At 46.1% G+C, this 18,856-nt stretch overlaps 1 protein-coding gene across 4 annotated transcripts in view; it reads left to right on the top strand.

Annotated features, from left to right (window-relative positions):
• The first annotated feature begins 846 nt into the window (after positions 1 to 846).
• Sort1 (sortilin 1) overlaps positions 847 to 18,856 on the top strand; it is an 80,161-nt gene continuing 62,151 nt past the window's right edge. For all 4 annotated transcript variants that reach the window (XM_029475195.2, XM_029475194.2, XM_021157737.3 and 1 more), the window contains exon 1: positions 847 to 1,332. In XM_029475195.2, the coding sequence (XP_029331055.2) occupies positions 862 to 1,332 (471 nt within the window). In that variant the 5' untranslated portion in view covers positions 847 to 861. The remainder of the gene's footprint in view (positions 1,333 to 18,856) is intronic.

The raw sequence follows: 18,856 nt of genomic DNA, 5'->3' as shown, positions 1-18,856 counted from the left end.
TTAAGGATTTAGAACTGGTTTTACCAGCACTGCGTGTTCTAAAAGTTGTGTGAGCAGCTCCTGCGGTGTAGGGAACAGTGGGGAGGTTATTTACTGGAGGTGGGTATTAATTTAGGAGGCATCATATTCAGTGAGGGAATTGGTGTGATGCACTTACTGCAGGGTTAAGGGTGCTTTAGGTAACTAAAATCAGTATGTGTCTGTACTGAAATGATAATATATAAAGTGGGCTTTAGGCAATTCTCTTCCCGTATACCTACACTTGGTGGCAAAGCTACCTACATTTCCAAGTCCGGGGAAGCCAAAAAGTACTTTCGCCTCTGGACTACCTCCCTGCAGATGAGGAAGGTGACTGAGGCCAAACATGTTGGAAAGACTTCTGCGGCTTCCATGAGTCACGGGTGTAATGATGTTCATCTGCCCCATAGGATTTTCGCATTCACCTTCTTGGTTCCTTCAGCAGACAATGGGCGAGCCAGCGAGCCGGGGTTAAAATCCTAATGTACCAGTTTATGTCGGAGCCCCCTTTTCAACTGAGAGTAGTTCAGGGATTCCCTGGCTTTTCCAGGCGCGGTTTCCACCGAAGGAAATTTTTAGGAACGTTTGGAGGGGGGTTGGGAGGAGAGTGGAGAAGGCAACGTGACCCAATCCTAACCCGAGGGTCTCCGGAGGCGCCGCAAACCTGCAGGCTGAGCGGGGAGGGGAGAGGGGTAACCCCTAGGCCAACTCCGGGAGCCCAGCCCGCAGACGCCGAGCGACGGTGGAGAATGACCTCAGCCGTCCCTGCCACGTTCCAGCCAATCAGTCCCGCATCTTGGCATCCGAATCCAGGACCCCCGAAGCCGGAGGCGACGCGAGCCAATGAGGAGTGGGCCGGGGAAGAAGGACAGGCGGCCAGCCTATTGGGGAGGAGAGGCCCGGCTGCGCGTATCCAAGCAGCGCCGGGCTGAGCTCGGGGGTGTGGCGCAGCGCCGGCGGGGGTGGGCGGGCGCGCCGGGTGGCAGGTGTCAGCGGCGTCTGCATTCGGCAGCGATGGAGCGGCCCCGGGGAGCTGCGGACGGCCTTTTGCGCTGGCCCCTCGGCCTCCTCCTGCTCCTTCAACTGCTGCCTCCGGCCGCCGTCGGCCAGGACCGGCTGGACGCGCCGCCGCCGCCCGCGCCTCCTCTGCTGCGCTGGGCCGGTCCGGTCGGGGTGAGCTGGGGGCTGCGCGCCGCCGCGCCCGGGGGCCCCGTCCCCCGCGCTGGCCGTTGGCGCCGCGGCGCGCCCGCCGAGGACCAGGACTGCGGCCGCCTCCCGGACTTCATCGCCAAGCTGACCAACAATACGCACCAGGTGAGCGCGCGAGGCCCGGGCGCCCGCCCCGGTTGGGTCGCCCCTCCGGGCCCGCGGCCCCAGGCGGCCGCTCCGCTCCCGTTGCACGCTTCGAGGCTAGCGCGAGACCCCGGTTGCGGGAGGGCGGCGAGGCGCGGGGGCGGCGGGGGCCGGGGTGGCTGCGGCCCGCGGGGCTGTGTGTCGTCATAGCCGAGGCAATCCGAGACTTTGACTCGCTGCATTCTTTGCTTCTGCTTAAGTTGTCAGAATCTCCCGGTCATCCCCGTCCCCCCCCCCCCAACCCCCACCCCGAATATAGAACGTCGGGTCCACCAACGCTGGTACCTACCAGGAAGCTGGAGGCATAATTACCCCTTGAGTGATCGCAGAAGTTGGACAGCCCAGAAGCAGAGGTGTGCCCTCCCTGGGTCGGTACTTTTGAGGTTGACGTCCAGAAATCCCACAGCAGTTGTTAGGTCACGGCTTGTGTTTCCATAGTTAAAGGAACACGCATGGAAACGAAAATGACATTGAAACCCACCGTGAAATGACATCTCCGCTGCTCCCTAAAATTAAAAACAAAAACAAGCAAACAAAAAACTAGTTCAAGATGTTTCCTCAGGATGCAGGCTCAGAACCCTCTAACCTGACCCAAAACGACCTTGAGAGGCATTCCGAACCAAGATCCTGTGTGCAGAACCCAGAGAACAGAAAACGGCCTCTAGGACCTAGATTAGAAGCAATTGCAGAACAGCTCGAATCATCCAGAAGTTCCATCAAATGGCTTTACAGAGTTGCCAGCTGTCCCAAACAAGAGTCTGGGTTGTAACCAGTCAGCCCCCTCTTTCTGCACACTACAGGCTCTTTAAATCCCTTTGCTCCAGACCCATTCTGGAGATTGGCTTCGGTGTGCTTTGTTTCCTTGTAAGTTGACCTAGGAGACTCTTTTTGCACAAGAACTGGTATTGGCTTCTGTGTGTGACCCGCAGCCAGCTGAGATCCTGTCATCTGTCTCATTCCTTCAAAATTGACTTATAACCTTGTGTTGAACCCTTACCGGGACACCTCTATCCTGTCCTAATTTCTAATAACTATGAAACACTGCAGATAACCACTTTAAGCCTGCTCTTGTCAAGACTTTCAAAGATTTGGTGCTTCTGTTTTGGGCACAAGAGTCTGAACCTTGACACACTGCTGCATTGAGAAATTGTTAGGAAAGTCTTGGTTTCAGCAACTAGGACATCTTCCTCCTCCTCCTCCTCCTCTTCCTCCTCCTCCTCCTCCTCCTCTTTTTTTTTTTTCCCTAAAATTAACAATTGTTGCAACCCATGCATGAGAAAGGCATTTTCAGTTCAGTGTATTTTCTGTGTTATGTCTTTCCTTTTTTTCCAAAGAAAGACTGTTCATGGAGGTGGCCGTGGGTGGCTGGAGTTCTGTACCTGTTCTTTGTTTACATTCCATTCCATTCCATCCCCCCAAATCTCAGTGTCCCCTTGGGCTTTCTTTTGAGATCCATACTTGTTAGTTGTGACCTAATTCTCCAATCAGAGAGAGTGGAATGAGTACTGGAAAGTCTTCCTATTTAATGAAAAAATAAAATAAGCTTGTGTAGACCTCTCTCTCTCTCTCTCTCTCTCTCTCTCTCTCTCTCTCTCTCTCTCTCTCTCTCTCTCTCTCTGTAGGGTGTTGAGAAAGGATTTACCTTTGCCACTGATACTTCATGCCCATTATCCCTGGCTCACAGCTCCCTGCACCAGCAAGCCCCGACATTCTTCAATTCTTCTCTTGCTGGATGACCCATCTTCAAATCCGCAACAGTTGAATGTCACTTAGAGTATACCAGTTCCAAAGAAAGGGATGGAGAAACCTGATTCTCCTTTGAAGTGCTTACGCAGAGGACTTTCTCGAGTTCATTTAACTTAGTTACAGCTTGTTTTCTCCCCTTCAGTCTTTATTTCAAATGATTTTCCCACCCCAGTTGTTACCCTTCCAGAGTGGAGCCTTCAGCGTAGAAACCATTGCATTAGTTTTCGAAGGTTCTGCTTCCTCTCAGGAATTGGGAAATAATCTACTGTTTTCAGATGTCATAATTCATCTTTATACATCAGACTGAAGAGACCTGGTGTTGGGGGATCATTTGTAACAAGGAGAGACAAAATCATCAGCGTCCCAGAATAGCGTGTTTACTTATCATCAGAGACACTGTATGGTCTCAGACAGTTGAAGTAGGAAGGTGTTCTTTGGAGTAATTTTTTTTACCTTTCCCTAAAAAAGCAGAAGTTCTTATTTCCCACAGCCTGGTGTTCTTTTTGTGTCCTATCATGAGTGTACCTGAATGCTTTCCAAAGGCCCAGAGATGGGGTGGGGAAAGGGGCTGCCAAGTTATAAAGGTAGTTCAGACTTGACAGTACATAGCCGCTAAAGATTTCAGCATGCGCTGGGGATTGAATCCCATGCCTTGCTCATACTAGGCAAGTGCTTGTTCTACCACCAAGCCAGATGTTCAGCCCTGGCATTTAATCTTAAGAAATCCACAAAACAAAGTGTATGCCTGTCTAATGACTTTCGGAGACTTCCACCCTATGCTGTGGGATGGGCTCTGTCACTCATGAAATCCTCTTCCCGGAAGCTCCCTTGCTTCTCTCTAGGTCTCCTTTCAGCCTTTCAAGTGGGCCAGTGTTTATTTTCAAGGCGTGTGTTGTTCGCAGTGAGGTCGTAATGATTCAGTTCTCTGTGGGATTTGAGGGAGCAGAGAAAATACTTTTTTCTAGTTACAGTATTAACAATAGGAACAGGAGACTCGTAAGAAAGTGACAGAAGAGCTGGATGTCACTAAAACAGGAAAAAGAATGGTAAAAAGACGCAGGCCGATGGTCACCATTTACATCTTACAAAAAAAAAAAAAAAAAAAGATACTTCCTGATCTCTTTCTGAGGGTTCGGCATGACAGGGAAAGGCACTGAGTGCCACGGGGCTTTCTGTGAGGCCAGCCCTGCCTGCATGTGGGTCCTCGCTGTTATTATGTTATCTTCACTAAGTTACTTAAGCTTCCATGTCTCAGTCCTAATCTTTAAAATGGAGCTAAGCATGCAGGCTTATGAGAAACAAACAGGAGTGTATAAAAATACGCTCTGTATTAGTGGAGTCACAGTACCTGAGACTCACACCCAGTAAGTTACAAAGCGCTTGCTCTCCCTGTTAGGGATCATCCACAAACTCTCTTAGACGCAGTAGCCTTCATTTACCCATAGCCCCAAACTGGTGTCAGGCCCCAGCATTAACCGATTGTGGCCTTTGTGTGCTTGGAGTGTTCACAGCACATATAACCTTTGTACATGGGAGAAACTGAGCAGGCCCAGAAAATTTTTATTAATGTTGGTTGCTAAGTTGGGTTGCTTCAAAACATGCCCCCCCCCATAAGCACCCCTTTGAGGGTAGGCATGAAAGTCAGCCTTAAAGCAACAGCAGAAATGCCTTGGCCGGAGTTGCAGCGGTGGCTGACATCATTCCCTTCTCATTCCTGTGTTACAGACCATTGGATAATTTCCTTAAAAGTTCCTGAAGTTAGGATTAATAGGCCAGAAGCTGTTGCTCACTCTCCCTTCTCCCTCTCCTGCTCCTGTCACTAACTACTGCTTTACACAGAGCTTCCCAACTCCTACCCCGACATCAAAGCATCTGGTTTCTTAAGTAAACAGGCCCTGGAGAGAGGCTGTTGTAAGGCCTCAGCGCTGAGAAGAATGCTTGTGTTTGTTTGCCCCTCTGGCAGAGCTGAGTCCAGGCTGACAGGACTCAGTGTGTCTGCTGGCTGGTTCAGGGAGCTGCTGCTCTCTGCCTGTTGGGGATCACCAGACCTTTGTAACACCAGGAGAGCTGAGGGTTGTTTGTTGCCTTTCACTATCCCAGAACTTCCTGCCTGCCTCATTTTCCCCAGCGTGACCCCATCTTCATTCCTGCTCCCTCCATTTCCCACACTCCATGTCCATATCTAGTTTATCCCACGTTTTACAAGCCCCTTTACTGCTGCTCAGGTTTGGGTCAAGGCATGGGAGGGAACCTAGGAAGGCTGGCCTTGGTCCTGGTTAAGCAGAGAGAGCCATGGCCCCCGGCCGCCGGGGAAGAGCCCTCTGCCATGCAGACTGCTTTGAGCGGGATGTTAACGCTACAGACCCTTGGGATTCTGGGAGGAACTATCATCAGCTGGGAGGATTTCTCCTCCACCGCAGGAAAGGTTGCTCTGCAGAAGGGCTGAGCATTTGGTTAACATGAGAGTAGAAGGCCAGCCAGGTGTGACAGATGGCTGAAAGGGAATGTGGCATAAAGTTAAGGAAGTTCGCTGCTGCCTCAAACACTTGCCTCTATGAATTGCAAATTGTAATTAGAAGTTGGAGTTGTGCCTTTGCTGGGGAAGGTCACCGGAAGCAGCCCTGTTCTGGCCAGGTCCTAAAGGGTCTTTCTTTCTGCAATAATGACAGCCGACACTCTCTGCCTTTTCGAGTCAGGCTAACGCACGTTCTTGAGCTCTGCCATTTGCAAGCAGCTCTGGTCAGCAGGCATTGGACTCCCATGGTAACTACCATGCCTGTGCTCTTCAGTTTCATCACTGGTGAGCTCTTGGCTCTGTGGGCATCAGCCGGAGGGAACATTTCCTCTTCCTCCTCACATTCTGGCCAATCTCCCATCAGCTCAATCATCCGGGAAGTTAGAACTTCATTTTGAGGCAGGAGAAATGAGGCTAGGCTGTTTTATATGATGAGGAACTAATGCTGAGGCAGACAACCCATCAAATTGGACATGCAGCCAGGTCTAGAAAGAGCTATATTATGTTGTCCCCTGACATATAAAATAGCTACTGCGTTTGTCAGTTTCTAGCACTCCCAGTTCTCTGCCAAGCTTGTTCATCCCACTTTGTGGCCTCCAGGTCTATGTGTAGGTCGGTTTCAGGGGTAATGGTGCTTGAAGAACAAAGCATTCTGTATGTGTCTGGTCTAGGTGGTCCATTGTTAAACTGTGACTCCCTTCAGAAATGGGTTAGTATATGTAGTTTGTTTGTTTGTTTGTTTGTTTCGTTGTTTGTTTCTTGAGACAGGGTTTCTCTGTATAGTCCTGGAATTCACTCTGTAGACCAGGCTGGCCTCGAACTCAGAAATCTGCCTGCCTCTGCCTCCCAAGTGCTGGGATCAAAGGCGTGTGCCACCACTGCCCAGGCATAAATGTAGTTTTGAGAGATAGTTGGATTGAAGGCAGACAGACTCTTTAAATCAATAGACTGGTAGGTGAAAGCTAGCCACATGAGGTCTATTTACATACTGAGGTCATTGTGCCCTCTCTAACTCTTAATGCAGCCTCAAGAACCCACTTGTTGTGGCACTCTGCTGTAATACCGTGTGCGTTCTGTTTGGTGTTCCAGTCTCTGTTCCCCAGTTCCCCATCTGCAATGATGTTAGAAGTTTTGGATTAGCATAAAAATGTTTTGTTTTGTTTTTAAATCCTGTGCTCCTCGTGGAAGAAGAGGCCAGAGGTTGGTGATCACAGATGTTTATTGGTTGATTCCAAATTTAGAAGCAAGTCTTGGCTGCTCGGCCTGCTGGTTGAGCTTGCACACAGTGTGGATTTCACATCTGAGGTGGTGGCCTGCCACTCTCAGAAGTTTCTTCCGTGGTGTGTGAGCATTTTCAAAAAACAGTAGGATGTTTTCCAGGCAATTACGAAGAATCTTTGCCCCTTATTTTAGGGAGAGCAGTACTTTATCACCCCTTGTTGACTGGGAATTTCAGTGCTAATAAAAGCTACTAGCTTGGATAGCCCAAACATAGATCCAATAACTACATAGTGATAAATGTGCGGCTTGTCGCAGTCTGTTCCTTTTCTCTTTTCTAAACTCCAACTTTTCTTCATCTGTCCACTTTGCAGCAACATGAGTACTTGAAAGCATGTGGCTGGCTGACATTGAGTCCATGCCCCTGTGAAGATAGCTTGTGATTAACTTGACTCGATTTACTGTCATCGGAAGAAAATGGGCGTTGGTTGCTTCAGGACTCGGCTGCTCGCCCTCCTGTGTGGGCTTTAGCTAAGGTTTTGCTCTGGGTGTAGTTAGTACTCCTGCCAGTTTGCAAGTCTGCCTCGACTCCCTGAAGGACCAAGAGCTTAAACTAGAAGAGGTAGTCCCATTCCTCTCAGACAAGGTGACTCTAACCTGATGTTTATACAGCACTTGCTTTTTGTCATGAGGAATCCAGAACATTCATTTGTTGCATACAAAATGCCCAAGACATAGACATATCTTATTGCCCAGATTTGAGTCGTGGCTCTCCTGCACTCGTGGCTCTGTGATCATGGAGAATTATTTTACTTCTCTGGCCTTCATAGTTTTTTGTTTTGTTTTGTCTTTTTTCTTTTCTTTTCTTTTCTTTTCTTTTCTTTTCTTTTCCTTTTCCTTTTCCTTTTCCTTTTCCTTTTCCTTTTCCTTTTCCTTTTCCTTTTCCTTTTCCTTTTCCTTTTCCTTTTCCTTTCTTTTCTTTTCTTTTCTTTTCTTTTCTTTTCTTTTCTTTCCTGAGATAGGGTTTCTCTGTCTAACAGCCTTGGCTGTCCTGGAACTTTGTAGATCAGGTTGGCAGGGAACTCACAGAGATCTGCCTGCCTTTGACTCCTGAGTGCTGGGTATCCTATCAGGGCCGTTTTTGTGTTGTTTTGTTTTGTTTTTGTTTTTGTTTTTGTTTTTTAATTGGAGAAGCATACTCTAGTTGTTCAGAGGGTCAAATGGGAAGTTCTATCAAAGTATCTTGTCTAATGTATTAGGTAGGTGCTATCTATTTAAACAGTTCATGAGCCCCCTACTGTGTGCTGAGTGGAGCCCAGGGGTGGGTCTTAACGAAGCTAAACTACTGATGCCAGTGAACAGATTTTGGTATTCAGAGGTGGCTCCCTAGGAGTAGGCAGGGAAGACTGCAATGGCGCAGTGCTCAGAAGGCAAGATGGAGAGATCCGTAAAGGCTAAGATGGGAAGAGATGAGAGCAACTCTGTGGGATTGGTGCAATGTGCTCCTTGAAGAGAGATGATGGTGAGAATAACTGATATCTCCATGAAAGCATGTGAGAAATAATCTTGATAGCTGTCTAGGGAGGAGGAACAGGCATCAGGCAACATGGGCGAAAGGTCATCAGTGGAAGTGTTTTAACAGAAAGTATTAGACCTGGGGCCTGATACTGGAAAGGAAACCAGAGGTAGCATTGGAGGAACAGAAGGAACATCCATCCCTTTCAGAGGCTGTCCGTTGCTGTGGGCTGGAGAAATATGCCCAACCAGAAAGATGATTGGAGGACGGGGTAGCCCTGAGGTTTGAGGGCACTAAGGAATACATTCAGACTCTGTGCTCATGCACACGCGTGTGTGTGTGTGTGTGTCCGTCCAAGTGCAGGTACACACATGGCATGGCATACATGAGAAGATTGTGGAACTGCTCTGCTCTCAGGAGTTTTCCTTCCCTGCCCTCTTGTAGGATCAAGCTCAGGTATGAGAGAGAGCACCACTCTCTACCCTCTGAGCCATTGCACCACCCCAACTCTGGATATTCTTAAAGGAGAATGGGAAGCAAGTAGGAGCCCTGGATGCCCATGACTGCATTTCTTCTGTCTGAATATTCACGAGCTCCAGGAGGAGGCTGACTGCTGGCTGCTCCTGTGTTTAGCAGCCTGAATAGATTGTTAGGCTCATTTGCATGTCACCACCCTTGTGTCTAATGTTGAAGCTAGATGACCTGCCCAGTCAGATTGGTAGAGCCTTCTGGTCACATGCCTTACTTAGCTCCCTGGCTGAGAGCTGGGGGTGTACCAGATGTCCCGACACGATGCTGCACTTGATGCTGCACTTGGAACTTCACTAACAGGTTTTAGGTCAGTGCATTTGCCTGTCGTAGAGGTAAGGCAAGGCTGTAGACTCCATTTCTTCATTGTATAGTTGTGAACTCCTTTCTGCTCCTTAAGGTCACAGTGTCCTCAGTAGAGCTCAGTCAGCCTTTGTAAGCCTCCAGGCCCCCCTTGTATAAAATGTAACATCACTTTGAGGCTTTGGAGAGAAAGCATTAGTAGATAGACTTTGGAAACTTTTAAATACCCTGTGAGTGTGACTAGTATAAGTTTTTCTTTTTTTCCTTTTTTCAAGATAGGATTTCTCTGTATAACAGTGACTCACAGAGATCCACCTGTCTCTGCCTCCCAAGTGCTGGAACTAAAGGCAGACACCACCATGCCCAGCTATGATTTCTTAATAAGCCTGTTGATCTGTCGCAGCCTCCACAGGGCCCAACTGTCAGTCCTGATAAATACAGCCCTGAACCAATTCCCAAGGAACATGTGCATTAAAGGAGCCTGCTGAGGCATAGATGCCTTTTGTTTTTCTCTCCTGGCAGGGTTGGCTGCCGTGTTTGGTGGGCACAAAGGGGGTGAGTGAAGACTGGACGTGTAAGAAGCGGATGTTAGAGTTACTCTGTTTTTAACCTTTGTGATTACATCAGGTTTTAACCTGTTTGAGTTAGTGCTTGCCTGATGTGGTACAGAACCCAGGTATTGAACCTTCGTGCTAAACATGAGCACACTAATCTATCAATCTATCTATCTATCTATCTATCTGTCTGTCTGTCTATCTATCTATCATCTATCTTCTTTCTTTCTTTCTTTCTTTCTTTCTTTCTTTCTTTCTTTCCTTCTTTGTTTGTTTCTTTCTCTCTTTCTTTTCAAGACAGGGTTTCTCTGTGTAGCCCTTTGTAAACCAGGCTGGCCTCGAACTCAGAAATCCGCCTGCCTCTGCCTCCCAAGTGCTGGGATTAAAGGCGTGCGCCGCCACCGCCCGGCCTCACACTAATCTTTCTTAACCCCATTTTTTTTTTTATTTATAAAAAGGGAAATCTAATATCAACTTCTCAGGGTCAGTTACAATTTGAGATTTATTATGGACCCATCTCTTACTGAGAATATCTTAGAGTTCTATCTACAAACGTCTAAATGTGTCACTAGCTAGATGCTTAAATATTTGTTTACATAGTATTCCTGGGGAATTCAGGGTACAGTACCCAACTCTGTATTAAGAAATACATATATTGGATTCTCAGTATCTGTGCATTCCGTATCTATGAATTTAAAATATTTTTTCTTTTTTTTCTTTTTTTTTTTAAGATTTATTTATTTATTATATGTAAGTACACTGTAGCTGTCTTCAGACACTCCAGAAGAGGGCGCCAGATCTCGTTACGGATGGTTGTGAGCCACCATGTGGTTGCTGGGATTTGAACTCTGGACCTTTGGAAGAGCAGTCGGGTGCTCTTACCCACTGAGCCATCTCACCAGCCCTAAAATATTTTTTCAAATTGTATCTATGGGCTGGGGAAATAGTTCATCTCACAGAGTACTTGCCAGGCAAGCACAGGGCCTGTTTGATCCCCAGAACCCACACGAAAAGCCAGGTATGATGGCACAGGGAGGCAAAGACAGGATCCCTGGGACTTCCTGGCCAGCCAGTCCACTTAAAGTAGCAGCCTCTCTGTTTGAACCCTGTCTCAAAAATAAAGTGGAGAGTGACTGTGGTAGACACTGGCTATCAACCTCTGGCCTCTAGGAGTGTATGGATGGACACACCTTCTCACAAGCACATACATACCCATGCATCAAACCTACACATACACACATACATACACACACACACACGTACACACGTACACACATATGTACACACACTCTCTCACACACACACTGTCTCTGTCTCTCTCTCTCTCACACACACATGGGATGTAGAACGAACATCTATGGACACTATTTTGTACTTACTATTCTCTAGACAAAAATCACAGCTGGTATTGGTTATTGTAGATAGAGATGCTTTTAATACTGGTGGGAAGAAATTGGTAAATTCTATGTAAACATTCCTTCATTTAATGTAAAGAGCCTGAGCTTGGTGGATTTTATTATCCAAAGGAGACAGGACAGTCTCCTGAGCAGTGCTCCCTGGCAATGATCCTGGACTATCCCTTCTGGAACACCAATGAGTGACTACGGTTTTGGACTTGGTAAAGGCAGAGATGGGTAGAAGGAGGAATCTATCAGCCTGCCTGCCTGCCTGCCTGCCTGCCTGCCTGCCTGCCTGCCTTCCTTTGAGACAAGGTTTTTCTATGTTGCCTTGGCTGTCCTGTAACTTACTTTGTAGACCAGGTTGGCCTCAAACTCACAGAAATATATCTGCCTCTGTCTTCGGAGTGCTAAGATTAAAGTCATATGCTCCCACATTCTGTAGTGTTCTTTCAAAGTGACTTTATCTTTAAAATATTTTTTATTTGTTCTTTGGCAATTTTATACTTGTATAAAATGTATCCACCACCAGACATTCCCGCAAACTGACTTTCTTCAAGCTATGGATGATGGAGAGGGAATAGAGATCAAACCAATAACCAGATACAAATCACCAGATACAAATCACCAGATACGTGCTCATTTGGTTAAGACAGTTGCAGGTAAGCAGTGAGTTTTAAATAACTTACAGTTCTGTAGGAAGTCTGCTTGTAGTTTAATAGTGACTTTTCTTCTCCTTTGAGTTTCAGTTTATTGGCGTTAGTGGCTGGGGGATGGGGTGGGGGTGGGGGACAGCCCCTAGCACGTTTTAACCCTTCCTCTGCCAAGTAGCCAAGGTAGCTTTCCACCCAGCTGGAGAAATATCAATGTGGTAGGCATTCTCAGGACCTTTGCTTGGTAGGGTGTTGAAGGTTATCATATGCATGTTTCTTTAATGTGTCACAGCTTCTGGGCTTATGCTAATCCTCCATCCCAGTAAAAATGGCAGTCTCCCAAGCTCTGCTGTCTTCCTGCTTTGTTCTTGGGGCTCCCACCTTATCTGAAGGCCCCTCCCACCTCTCTGCTTCCTCCTGTTCTCTCCTTGTAACAGCCAGCCAGCTCTACCACCTTGCATAGTACTTAGTGTTCTGCCTTAGGTTCAGTTTGGTTTATTTAGGCATTTGTCTTCAGGCTGTAGACTCTTTAAAGGTAAGGACCAGCTCGTGTCATGAGTTCATTTGTCTCACATGGTGTTGAAGAAAAAGTAGCATTTCGATGTGATATCTGGAGTTGGACAGATGTAACTTAGAAACCATGTCACTCCACTTACCAGCTCTGTGACTTTGGGCAGATTATGTAATGTCCCTGAGCAACTTTCTTAGTTTATAAAGTAGAAATGATGCTTTATAATAATATTTAATACTGCTTTAGTAAATGCTTCTTCAGGGGGCAGGAGGATATACCTCTGCTGATAGAGTGCTCTCCTAATGTGCAGGAGTAAGGCCCTGGGCTTGCTCCTCAACCACACACCTGTCATCCCAGCACACTAGAGGTGGAGGCAGGAGGACCAGAGGACCAAGCTCCAGGTCATTATACGATGTGTAGGGAATTCAAGGCTAGCCTGGTACACCGAGACCCTATTTTTAAAAAGTTACTACTTTTATCCATCAATGGTTTAATGGGCTCACATGTGTTAGGATGCCAGTTCCTGGTAGCTGATGTGAAAAAAGAACAGATAGCCTCTGCCTTATATTTTATATCTGTGTGCTTTATGAACCGATAAGAAAATGGCCAACAAACAATGTGTAGCTATGAATATGGTAAGGAAAGAAGCCACCACAGGAGAATGGCTGGCAGAGGCCCTTTTATCTGGGACACCAAGGTCTTGCTGAGATATTACTCGATACTAAAGATGAATAGGATTTTGCCAGGAGGAACACTCCAGTCCGAGAACAGCATGTTCATAAGGCCCGAGGCGAGGAAGAGCCTCCTGTACCCAAGATCTGGACGAAAGCCAGGGTGCTGGGGTAGCAGAGTGAGGAAGTAAGTCCCCACACCCACCCAGAGGGTGAGCAGCCAGCTTCTGGTTCTGGCAGAGTGGCTCACAACCAGCAAGAAGCTCGCTGACGCTGGCCTTCCTCTGAGTCAGGACTTGGATGTAAAAAAAAAAAAAAAAAAAAAAAAAAAAAACCAAAATGGTGAAAGGAAGCCTCATTTGTTGGGTAGGATTAGATTAGAGATGAATGTTCCATAAAACTGGATCTCTAAAAAAACAAGCCCACTCCTGGAAGTGCCAAAGACTTTATTGCTTTGAATGAATTTTTGTTTTCTAAAATGTTGTGGCCTTTCTAGTCTTTTCTATGGCCCCGGAGCATTCAGAGACTGGGTCAGACTATCCCAGAACTCATGTGACTTTAATGTTGTGTGTTGTTTAGTGCCTGCAGGGCTGGCTACTCAGAGACCCTGGGCTGTTTTCTCCCATATCCACTGGCCTATATTTTTAGGCTGCAGTCGGCTTGCTTAAGGCCTTTTGTTTGTTCGTCCTGCAGAAGCTTTATTCTCTCTGCAATGTCCCACCCCTTCCTGCTGCCGTCCCTGTCTGTCTCTCCATGCACCTTTCCCCAAATTTCATCTATTTCCTCCATAATCTACAAAGAGAGATGTTGGTGCATTGATTAGAATGATGGCGTGCAGTTTTCTCCCAGAGGTCTAATGTATAAGACGTGCATTCCACTGCATCAGAGGTCTGTACACACAGAGCTTCCTAATGCATGCATGCTGCTGTAGCAGAGGTCTGCACCACCCCCTCCTCAGAGTGTCCTGCACCTCCGAGACTCCAAGTAATGCAGGGTCACTCTTGTAGCATGGCTATTGGAATTATGGAGCTGTCTTGTTGATTTAATTTCCCCCCTCCGGCCCCCCAGCTCTGGAGCAGTAGGAATGAGAACAGAGAGGCTAAAGTATTGCTGAGTCACAGAATTGCAAAGCTCAGAGACCAGGGAGAGATCTTGCCACTGCAGCGCCCGCCCCACCCCCACGGTGAAGTTAGGCAGCATTGCCCAAGTTCACAGGGCTTCTGGCAGAGCTGAAAATAAACCCAGGCTGCCTGATTATTAGCCCAGTGTCCTCCCTATCATCCTGCCTCTCAGAGAACTCTGAATAATTGAATAGATTTTTGAAAACTTGTATTTTTTTTTTCTTTCTAAGAATAGCTTCCATGAGAACTGGAACATTTGTGATCTTATTTTTGGCCCGTGTTTTCTGATTCTAGCAGTGCCTCCTTTAAATTCTGTAAAGATTGTCTTCCTGCCCGTGTTGTGCTGCAGATTTGGGTGTCATGCATCCTGTTCCTGTGTTCCCATTGGAATTTGGAAGCTTAGCTCTGGAGTCCCTCCCGGCCTTGGTAGGCCACGAAAACTGTGCCCCTGGATCCTTAGCTCTGAGCATGGAGAAGGATGATAGATTTTACTCTCTAGGCGGTGGGTTCCCAAGAGAGAGATTGATTTGTGTTTTCTCTCCTCTCCAGTTGGTTACTGAAGTAGGCCGCATGCGCTTTCGTAGCACTGCACTCCTGTGCACAGTGACAGGCATCTTCTATAGATGGTCTGCCATGTGGAGCCCTAATGTTGACATTTCCCAGTGCACAAACTTGGAGCCTGTGTTATCCCTGCTTGCCCCCTGGGCAAACACAGGATACACTCCAGCAAAGCAATGGTCAGCCCTTTGCAGTTGTGTTTTCTGCATCCATAGATTCAATTAATTTTGAATTTTAAAATTTCACAAAAACATTTCTTTTTTGCCTGTATTGAACACACAGATATTTTCATTGTCATGTCTTTGGTAACCCAGTGTGACTGCTTTTCCATATTATATGTTTAATTTACATATTACATATGTTAAAAGTAATTTAGAGGTGATCTAAGGTGCAGAAGATATGAGAGTTATATGTAAACATGATGACATTGGATTTAAGCATCCTGGGCACCATGGATGTGGTATCCATAGGGGTCCAGGAACCCATCCCCCACAGATGCTGAGGAACGTGGTTTGTTGAAGGAAAGCATGTTTACAGTCTACCACCATTGTCTTCTCCTCTCTGCTTGCCAGAAGAGGCTGCTCCTCGCCTTAAGACTGCAGAACCATCTGCATGTGCCTCAGTCTGCAACCTGCAGCCCTCTCTGATAAGCTGGACTCACGGGGTCACTGGGGCATGTGTTAATTCTCAGTATTTGACTTTTAAGTCAATGTAACTAGATAGGCACAAATTTCTCATGACTGAGTTTTGCCAAGCTGTGTGACTGTTTGGACCAGCCTCAAGTTCTCCAAGCTTATAGTAACAGTGACTTAATTAGGCTTCCAGCTTAATTAGATGTGAAGATGAAGTTATTTCTGTGAAGGTTGTGTTTCGTGGGTCTCTCTTCACCTCTGCCAGACCCACTGATTATCCACATGACTGCAGAAGTGGGCATTGAGGGGGCTGGAGAGATGGCTCAGCGGTTAAGAGCACTGACTGCTCTCCAGAAGGTCCTGAGTTCAAATCCCAGCAACTACATGGTGGCTCACAGCCATCCAAAAAATGAGCTCTGACGCCCTCTTCTGGAGTGTCTGAAGACAGCTACAGTGTACTTATATATAATAAATAAATCTTTAAAAAAAAAAAAAGAAGTGGGCATTGAGTTACCCATGGTCCGAAGTGTGTGGGCCTCCCAGACTAAGACTGCAGGAAGTGGGCAGCAGAGGCTTGCATCACCAGCTCTCAGATGGACATCCTCAGAGAACAGGGTAACCAACTGTCCCCTGGTTTCCTGAAAACCTGCTCCACAACCAGATGATAGTTGCTAGTGACGCCAGCCAGTGACTTCCTGCTTCCCAGAGTTCCAATGGGGTGAACAAAAGCTCTGAAAATGACTGCCAGGAAGGCAGGCCAGGGCTTCCGTGAATGTTAAGGTCGGGGCGTGGATTAAAAGCTGCCTTGCAGCCAGGCTGCCTGTGTTCTTGTGGCTCTGGGTGGCAGGCTCTTTTAAGATCCTGTCCTTAGCTTTCTGATGCATCTGTCTATTAGCCAGGGTAACATAACTAGGAAGAAACTAGTATGGGGGGATGGCTCAGTGGGTAGAGCACTTCCAGCCCATTGGGAGCGACCAAGTTGATTCCGCAGCACTGTGCCTGGCTGCTCACAAACCCAGAGATACAGTGCAAAAGAAAGCAATGAAGAGGAGCGTGTCCCCGTAAAGTCTACTATTGGTGTTTTTATTTTATTATTTTATGTATGTAGGTGTTTTGCTGCTGCCATGTGAGTGCTGGCAATTGAACCCGTGCTGTTCGTATTTTAAATGGAATTCTTCCCAATAAGCTTTTTCCATAAGGAAGGATTGTGCAAAACACCCATGGAAGGAGTTACAGAGACAAAGTTTGGAGCTGTGATGAAAGGATGGACCATCTAGAGACTGTCGTATCCAGGGATCCATCCCATAATCAGCTTCTAAACGCTGACACCATTGCATACACTAGCAAGATTTTGCTGAAAGGACCCAAATATAGCTGTCTCTTGTGAGACGAAGCCGGGGCCTAGCAAACACAGGAGTGGATGTTCACAGTCAGCTATTGGATGTATCACAGGGCTCCCAATGGAGAAGCTAGAGAAAGTACCCAAGGAGCTAAAGGGATCTGCAACCCTATTGTTGGAACAACATGATGAACTAACCAGTACCCCGGAGCTCTTGTCTCTAGCTGCATATGTATCGAAAGATGGCCTAGTCGGCCATCACTGGAAAGAGAGGCCCATTGGACTTGCAAACTTTATATGCCCCAATATAGGGGAATGCCAGGGCCAAAAGAATAGGAATGGGTGGGTAGGGAAGTGGGGGGCGCTATGGGGGACTTTTGGGATAGCATTGGAAATGTAATTGAGGAAAATATGTAATAAAAATATTAAAAATTAAAAAAAAAATACAAAAGGAAGCAGGGAGACCTGGGTGCTCATGATCTATTATGGCCACCTGCCTGCTATCCACATACCTCCTAAAAAAAAAAAAGGAAGGATTGTGGAACAAGTTCTCATGGATAACACAGTGTCCACATCTTCAGATACATTGCTAATCATGTATCTATACAGAGGGGTCTAAAGAAGGAGCCAGGCTGGCTTTGAACTTGTGATCATCTACTCTGTAAATGCTATGACCACAGACCTCTCACCAGACATCTAAGGAGACCCTTGTTTTGATTTGAAAACTCTTAATCTAACAATATTTTTTCATAGTGTCAATAATTTTTCCAAGCTTTTATCAACTTTCTCTTTGGAATGTTAATATATAATTTAAAAAAGAGTCGCAGTAAATCAAGAGTCGCAGTAAATCCTCCTGAGTTCTAATGTGTCCAGTCTGTTTGAGCGTGCTTGCCTTTGGTCCATTTAGAGTGTGAGAGGGAAGTTAGCAAACAGCATTTGACTTAGTCCCCACTCTTTGGCCACTGACCGGAAGTGCTAACCTTGCCATCTGCTAAAAGAAACCTTGTCTGTCCTGCTTTTACTTTTGTCCATTGATCTATCTTCTCTTCTCTGTCCCTAGGCCAGTAGCAGGGACAGGAAATTAATAACTCTCACTGGAAGCTGTGACCATTTCGTGTTCATTTGCTCCTAAAAGAATTAAACTGGTTTTCTGTCTAGCTGGCTGAAACTTTTTATGCTGTTTCCTTTGAATACTGGTTTTGGCCTGGTACTAGAGAAACAGCATATTTACAGAGTTTTAATTTTATTTTTTTATTCTGGTATCTTTCTAATACATGTATTTGGCTTACCAAACAGCTTCGTGTTCTTTGTGGTGAATAATTTACCTCTTCAGGGGTCTAGGTTAGACTGAGAACCTGTTGTCTGTCAGAACAGGATGTCGCCCCACATTTTAGGGACTTGTGTACAGCTCACATGTAACGTAAAAGAGAAACAAAAATCAGAGATCAGGGCCGTGTTACTTAACTGAAGCTGGCTTTGAACTAATTCCTTCTGCCTCAGCCCCCAGAGTGCTATCACAGGTATGAGCCACCTCAGGTAGCCATGACATCTTTCTAGTGCTGCTTGAGATAGACATTCATTTATCTGTTTGCTGGCCTTTCTACTCCTAAATGTTATTATGTAGTTTGGAATTTTACTTCTAGAATATTCACTGGAATACTACGTTTTAGTAAAAGAATTATTCTGTCTTTGAGGGTTTTTTCTAGGCACAAAGCTTTATTCTCTCTCTTTATATATATATATATATACACACACATATATACATATATATATAATTTGTATATACAATTTTATATATAATTTTATTATAAAATTCTTTCTTGATTAGAATAAATGGGCCAGTAAGTTAATTATTTTCAGCTCTTTATACTGCTGGCTGATAACTTATGTATGACCTCATTTCAATGTTCTTTGGGTCTTTCAAGACAAAATACTATTTTTCAAGCATCAGACATTTTCCCCTTTTGTGTGTGTTTATTCTTTTTTTTCTGGTTTAAACTTAACTTGAAATTATTTTAGTGAGTGTCTATTAGCATTCACTGTATGCTTAGCTCTCTTCGGTGATAGTAATAACATTTTCCTTATAGTTTCAGCATCGGTTCCTTGTCTTGTTGCTCCCAGAACACCTGCCAGAGCAACTTAAAAAAGATTCCTCCCAGTTGGAGGGTACACTCCCACTCCGATGGGGAAGTTGTGGGTGGCAGGAACTTGATCACACTGCAC

This window comes from Mus caroli, unplaced genomic scaffold (genome assembly GCF_978045245.1).
Source record: "Mus caroli unplaced genomic scaffold, Mus_caroli_1 scaffold_3, whole genome shotgun sequence".
NCBI lineage: Eukaryota > Metazoa > Chordata > Mammalia > Rodentia > Muridae > Mus > Mus caroli.
The sequence above is the reverse complement of the archived record's forward strand: the minus strand, read 5'-3'. Positions and strand labels throughout refer to the sequence as shown.